The 7,471-nt window shown below is 43.8% G+C and overlaps 1 protein-coding gene across 1 annotated transcript; it reads left to right on the forward strand.

The window, feature by feature from the left end:
* Window positions 1–1,568: 1,568 nt before the first annotated feature.
* LOC139212059 (synapse differentiation-inducing gene protein 1-like) lies at window positions 1,569–6,553 on the forward strand. Its single transcript, XM_070842505.1, has 3 exons — window positions 1,569–2,020; window positions 4,854–4,991; window positions 5,694–6,553. Exons 1-3 carry the CDS (start codon window positions 1,595–1,597, stop codon window positions 5,850–5,852), a joined length of 723 nt encoding a protein of 240 aa, XP_070698606.1. The 5' UTR covers window positions 1,569–1,594; the 3' UTR covers window positions 5,853–6,553.
* The last annotated feature ends 918 nt before the right edge of the window (window positions 6,554–7,471 follow it).

The following is a 7,471-nucleotide window of genomic DNA, read 5'->3' on the forward strand; positions in this document are numbered from 1 at the left end:
ATATTTGACATATAAATGAATAAACTGTAAATAGACAAAAACAGACAGAAGAGATAGAGAGAAAGAATGTGCTCATGATCATTAATAATTGCAGGGTCTGAGCACATGCAAGTGCTAAGTGCACATCTTCTCCTGTCAGATGAATTATTTGTGGATGTGGGATGTGGTTTTTGTTGTCTAATGTAGTGTGTAATGGAATTCCCTGTTATCTGGAGAGGGGCTCAGCCTCAGAGGCATGTGAGAATGGAGACCGCAGGACACAGGGGGGAAGATACTGAGCCTGTGTCTTGGGTGTGTGGGCTCAGATTCAGCCACCGGCCACCATTATTTATGCCTCTCCATGCCAAACAGCTCCGACACCCACTGTGACTCCATGAGCTTCTGTTCTTCAGGGGTCAGAGAGGGCCTAAGGTCTGCTGTAGGTCAGCATGTCTTCGCTTTGGGCCAGGAGACATCTCATATGTAGGCACCGTAATGCAAACAAACACAGTCCTCTGCAATAAATATCAGCTTTGTGAGGATTTTGTAGTTTTTGCTTAGACCGTGTCAGAAGCATAGATACAAGTCTTGAGGCTGTTTATTGTTGCAGTAGATGGCAATACATTTTTCATCTTGTGTTCATGTTCTTTTGCCCAGCCCGTGAGGTTTTGCTTCCAGCACTGTGGAACTCACCAAACCTCATAGTTTTAATGCATGGAAAACCTCAAAATGTTTTGCTCATTTCTCACTACAGCACTTTCAACGAGGATTGCATGGCATTACTTCATTTGCTACTTTCTATTAATTCCAAAATATGATTCAGCTCCCTCAGTGGCTGTTATCTTATTTCATTGTAACTCACAGGGTGAAAGATTAATTTGATGGATGAGGTCTCTGTTGGCCAAGATGGACCAACCATTGGTGCTTGATTTGAAAAACAAAATATAGTATATATGTTTACTCAAAGCTGAACATGCTCAGATCACACAGCCTCTCATTGGCAGACTTGTTGCCTTAGTGACAGCCGCTCCCGACAGTGCTATTGTGTTTTTGTTGTTTTTTATTTTGTAAAAATCACAATTTTTAAAAAGATAATCTTCCACTCGTTTGCCCCACTCTTCAGTTTCATTTGAAAACACTCAGTCCAGTTTACAGACAAAGTAATCAGTATGCAGTGCAAAGTGCAGCAACGCCTGCAGCACATAACTTAGTGTTCAGTATAGACGCTGTGACATGTGGAGGATATTTTTTCCTCACACGTTTATATGAATCTGAGGGTGTGAGATGCAACAGTTGAACATACGGCAGATGGTGATTTTATGGCTCAGACTGTTGAGAGCCTGTGAGAGGAATGCTGACTGCCAAACAGGATGAAGTATTTCCTGCTCTGAATTCATGTTCTACATCTGGGTCTGACTGGATAGTTACACTGCAGCTAGATTAACTATATTTTCCCCAAAATGTGCAATGATTTAACCAAAGTGCTTCCTTTTTCTTTCTCTTAAAGTTCTGATTAATGAAATGTAATTGTATCCAACATGCATTTCCAGCTACCAGACTGCCAAATCTTTTTTGGACTTCATCTCCGATCCACTAGACGTTTGAACCTGCCATCATGGAGAGCCTCAGTGAGCTCCAGAACCCCCTGCTTGACAAAAGCAGCAGACACGTGGTGCACAACGATTACCAGGGTTACCAGTGTGATTACCCCAGCCAGCCTTACCAGGACAGCCTCATTGGCTACTACTACACCGGGACTAATGGCAAGCATAAGACTCAGCAGTTCTTGGATGCCACATCCCTGCATCTAGCTGTGGAAGCCTTCTACAGGCCCAACTTCATCCTGTACAAGGACGACGTGAGTCTTCACAGCAAGGACTCCAAGAGCGAGAGCTTTGAGACCACTTTCACAGAGAGTAAGGACGCTTTGTCGGGTGGAGTTTCCACAGAAAACCCTCTGGACGGCTTACAAGGGGAGAAGGATGCGAAGATACAGACGGTGTCGTATGAGGTGGAGGAGGAGCAGGGTCCTGAGTACGAGGTCAGAGGTCACACCAAAGAAAAATATGAATACATTTTCTGTATATATGGCAGTTTACAGTGCGTTAGGAGATGTAGGTGCCTGATATACTAGGTTTCTACAAGCAGTGTATATTTCAGTTGTCAGCTACATGCTGACATTCTGTGTGCAGGTGTAGAAGCTGTTATACTCTACAAGCTATATGGCAATAATTGTTGTAACTACACACATTAAGGAGCAGATTGATGCAAGTAAGAGCCATTTGGCAGGGTTTGACAGAGTAATTAGAATATTGAGTCGCTATATGAAATTAAAGGCGTGACAACACTTACTCGTAGCTGTCAAGGCCATCTTTCAGCAGAAAGTGAGTCATGGCGTGTATAGTGATGCTTATTATTTAATAATTTCATTTTAATAGACTGCCACTGTGATTCACACTCATCTCTCACTCTGTTCCCTAAATGGTCAATTTACTTGAGTCTTCCAAATCTAACGCAGGATAATTGTTCGCTTTTGTTTTATAATTACTTTCTTAGAAAATGACACATCTGAGTCTATCTATCCAGGCTATTGTTCTTTTAGTACCATAACGACATTATCCAAAGAAAATCACGACAGCAAAAGAGCAAAGTCTTTTGAGAAGTGGTAAAAATCTAATTTCATCCAGGGACGCTTGCAAAATACCCAAGGCTCTTAGCTGGCAGAGGAAGAAGTATAGCCCCCTAACTGGGCTGATGATCGCAGCAGCTCTTGTCACTCGAAGGCCTGGCAGATAGATAGAGACATGGCAGCGACTACCATTAATGCCATAAGTAATGCCGTGCTACCAGGGTATAATTCCACTGATGCATTTCCATTCGAAGCAGGTGAGCCTGGAGCTGAAGTTATTCCATGTCAATTCAAAAGAGCAAATGAATCGGATGAACAGGGCTCAGATGAGAGTTGGGTTTCCAGATGGACTTTTTGCCCAGCACCTGCTATTCCCTTCCTCTGTGTGTGTGTGTGTGCCTCAGTTCTTAGATTAATGTGTTTTGTGAGTCACAAAAACAAACATTTGTGTTGATGCATAGATGTTGAACATTTAGAGGACTCTCACAGCTATGAATGTTAAAAATAAGAGGGAGAGAGCAGCGCGAGTGAATTCCAGGATGTAGTCTGTGACGGTCTCCCATCATAATACAACCGTGTTATCTGTCAGTAGATGTGGGGTTTTTTTGTGCTTCTTACTGCAACCCATGTTATCATTATATGTTTTCATGGTTCCCATTGTTTAGATCCAGCAACAGAAAAAGCATGGTAGTGTCACTTTACAATAGCAGATGTTTGACACCTGTGTGACAGAGAAAAAATATATTGCAGGTAACAAAGTGACAAGAGTGCGTGGGTGGTGCCGCTGTGATTGCCCCGAGTAACAGGGTGCAGGGATCCCTGTGTGCCCTGCTGTGGAGTGGACTGTCCCCTCCAGACTCTAACGAGGCCTCGGCGAGAGCTGTGACAGGGTTGTTAAAGGTATTCTGCCTCTGCAGTGCCCCATCAGTCAGACCGGAATCAGACCAGACTGGGAGTGTATCCCCAGCCAGCCGGGCTCGGTGTCAGGCAGGTTGTCAGTAGAACTGAATGCACCAGTCACTCAGAACTGTTATCGGGTCTTGCTCCAAAGATAAAAGGAGATTACTGCTGTTTGCTCCCACCGGTTTATTCATGTGATGTCAGATTATGTGGTTATGACCAGCTGCTGTTTTGATGGATCACACCCGGCTGTCCAGGTGGACAGTGTTCATAAAGCAGATAAGGGGATGTTTCATAATCTCTTCTAGCTGTTTGGAAACTGTTTGGAAAGTATAGCGCTGCTTTCCTCCACCTCCTCCTTACATCTAATAAGGTTCTCACACAAAACACTCCTAAAATAGCACACGATAATTGCATTAAATCTTGTGGTTTTGTAAATGTAGATGAGAGAGAGAGAGAAAGAGAAAACTGTGCACAAGATGTTTCAAATTGTGGTCAGCAGTGCCCAAATGTTGTTCCTTCCTGCTCTGCCTGCTTCTCTGACTGTTCTTTAATTACCTCTAAAATGGTTGATTCAGTTCCTGCCTTACATATCGATTCCTATTTTGTGCCTTCCTTTTCCCCTCTTTGATTGATCCCTGCAGGCAGCACGACTAACAAATGAAACCTGCTCCTTATGGGGGCTATTTATTTAGACAAACATCCACTTTGTCTCTGGGGCGGATGAGAGAAGTACGGCGATGTCCTCTTAAAGGTCACCCATGCAGTCACATTGCCATCCTCGCTGCAGGCACAATGTGCCAATGTCATCAGTGGCATTCGAATCCATCATTCATTAGCCCACTTAGCCCTTGTGGCCCTGAGTTTGAGTACCGAGGCATAGTACTGGGAGGCTGCCTCGAAAGACCCTGTGTCTTTCGAAGAGAAATGGTGGAGGTCTCACATGCTGCAGAAGCAATTTAGCACATAAATGACACTGTCTACTTGCTGTTTCCCCTGTCACCACGCAATGATGGAACAATCCGTTAATCCTGTGTTATCTGTCAGGCCGCTCATGGGTGTTGACAGAAGCACCAAATCCTCTCTGGCTGGCTGAGCACATCGTGTCCTGGGTGGTGGTGGAACACCATGTTAAGATGTCCAAAGTACACTGACTATCTGCGCATCTCAACCTTACTACAGTATCATTGAAGTGTCAATCTCAAGACCCCTCCATTCACCTTTTGCCTCATTTTGTGAATGTGTTTGTCTCACAAATTGTACTTAGTAGTCCTGCAAAAAGTGCATCATCATCTTTTTTTTTTTCTGACGTGTAACTATTCCTTATCAACCCACTGTCTTCCAGAGTGACAGCTCCAGTGACAGTGAGAGTGAGGACAACTTCATTGTGCTGCCCCCTCGGGACTATTTGGGCCTCACCATCTTCTCCATGCTCTGCTGCTTCTGGCCCTTGGGCATCGTTGCCTTTTACTACTCTCACAAGGTAAATGCCCAGAGACGTCAAGCCTGTCGTTAACTCTGATAACGCTGCGTTCTGTTTAAGGTCAGCGAGCACAGGCACTCAGACAAGTCCTACCACAGCCCATTTTCCACCGTGCGAACCGCCTTGCAGTTGTTTCAGATGATTGACTACGTAAATTCAGCAGCTTCGGCCCACTTGCCATTCCTCCGTGTTCACTTTGTGAAACCATTAACATTGAGGTTTTGGTCTGCAGAATATTCTGTGTTCACAGTCCACTGCAATTAAATGTTTCTAGGTTGTTGCATCCATAGCTGAGACCTTATTTGTAATTATAGCATCGCCTTAAGTTCATCTAATGTCAGTATCTATCCATTCCAAAAAAATTAGGCTCTTATCCCCGAAACCTCAAACGAAGCACAGCATATCTTAGTGGTTTTGCAACATCCTCCACAGTAATTGCAGACACAATTATACTGGAGCAGAAAATAATGTGTCAGAAGAATAAATAAAGGCCAGGCTCATTTTTTGATAGGAGACCAAAACACCCAAACAACACATTTGTCACTGTCGGAGGGATAATGACCTAATTGCCATGGTAACTAATGGCTCCCCGAGAGCATTTCTTGTTTTCTCTCTTTTAACTGTGGCTTAACACCTACTCATACTCTCAGTGCTGATGAGTAACACACCGGCTCATTTCACTCTCTGTTTTTGTTTTGTCAGACTGGCAAGGCCATCGCTAAGGGAGACTTCTCCAGAGCAGGAATGAGCTCCAGAAGAGCCCTATTCCTGGCTGCTCTTTCCATCACCATTGGAACAGGGATGTACGTGGGGGTGGTTGTGGCCCTCATCGCCTACCTGTCCAAGCCTGGACACGTATAGCACTGGGACCAGCTTGCTCAGGGGAGAGGATAGAGAGAAAGAGGAAGCAAGAAGGGAGGAAGGGAGAAGACGAGGTTGGAGATCTCTTCACCTCTCCTCAAGGCTTTGTGCCTTGTGCTGCTGCCGGGCCGTCTGAAAAGAAGAAGAAGCTATATGAAAAGAAAAGACTGAACCAGAGAGAGGGAAAGCAAGCAAACATGTGTGGATTGAGTATTACCTAGACTGCATATTGATCCAAACTGAATCTTTACTTGTGGGATGCAACACTCCCACCAAGGTATTCCACCAACACCACAAGAAGACTGTGATGAGAAAGATGACTACCACTACCCACAAAGACTGTGCTGTACTTATATATTAGACAAAAACTGAGCTCATAGCTGTAAAGAACTACCTACCTTTTACCACACTAGTTGTTTATTTTACCTTTATAGTAGATGTATTCTCTATCAATACTAATGCAGATCGTGTATTGTCCACTTTGTAAATGAATTTCTTGGAAAAAAAAGCAGTCAGCCAGTGGGTTTTTATGTGATTGTTTACTCGAGGAAGATACCAGAAATTGATCCAGTCTCAAACAGAGAACAGCGCAGTGAACCCTTAATAGAAAGAGGTGATTGTTAAGGTGTGTAGCCGACACGCACTTGCCAAGCAGTGATTGAGAGGGTTATTGTGTTTGTTGTGTACTGTAAATTTAGTCAATAAAGACATTTGGCATGAATAATGAAACACCATCTACCTATCTGTCTCTCATCCTCTTGTTCTCTTTAAGAGGTGTCTGCCCTCCTAACCAGGGGTACTCCAATAAGCATAGATGGGTGAAAGAGCTCAACTTAAAAAAATGACATTAAGACAGTTACATATTGTGCTAAGGAGTAAAATAAACTGTCAAATTACAAGTTGTGTGATGCTGATCTAATAAACTGCACATCAATTGTCCATTATAATTGACTAAATGGTTGAAATGGTTAAACGTGATCATAAATGGTTGATATAGAAGAACAGTACCTGTGATGGTTGAAATCCAGCTTCTCCCACTCATAGTAACTCAACTTGAGCCCAGAAACCCATATAATGACACATTCAATTAATACGAAAAATATCTAACAATATCCACTTTATACTCCATACAGTAAGAGTATATTTGGAACATGATGGCTAGGGTCGATGGGGTAATTGAGCTCAACTGATGGGCTGTCAGGGCACATCAGGCAACAACGGTTGGGGACCGCTAAACAAGACATGGATTGTGTGGTTAGAGAAGCCTGTCAGAGTGTATTGTCGATCACAGAGTGTTATATTGACTATTTGCTATTGCAGTCACAGGCCGCAGCTGAAACTGGCATGGCTCGTCACCGTCTTTTGGCATCACTCACTGTCTAGCCTCGAGGTGACTTTAGCTGCCAAAGTGCTGTGAGTGTCAGGAACAATGCCTGCTTTCTGAAGTCAGGATGTCAGAACAAAATGAGAGCAGCACTTTATTCCCCTCCAGGACTTGGAAGGACCATCATGCACGTCCTGTTCTCCTGCCCCCCTGCCATCCAATCAGAACATTAGCCTCTGGGGCCATAGTATCCTAAACTACTCAGTGCCCTTCAGGTTCAACTTGCAGACAGCAC

Source organism: Pempheris klunzingeri, chromosome 13 (assembly GCF_042242105.1).
Source record: "Pempheris klunzingeri isolate RE-2024b chromosome 13, fPemKlu1.hap1, whole genome shotgun sequence".
Taxonomy (NCBI): Eukaryota; Metazoa; Chordata; class Actinopteri; order Acropomatiformes; family Pempheridae; genus Pempheris; species Pempheris klunzingeri.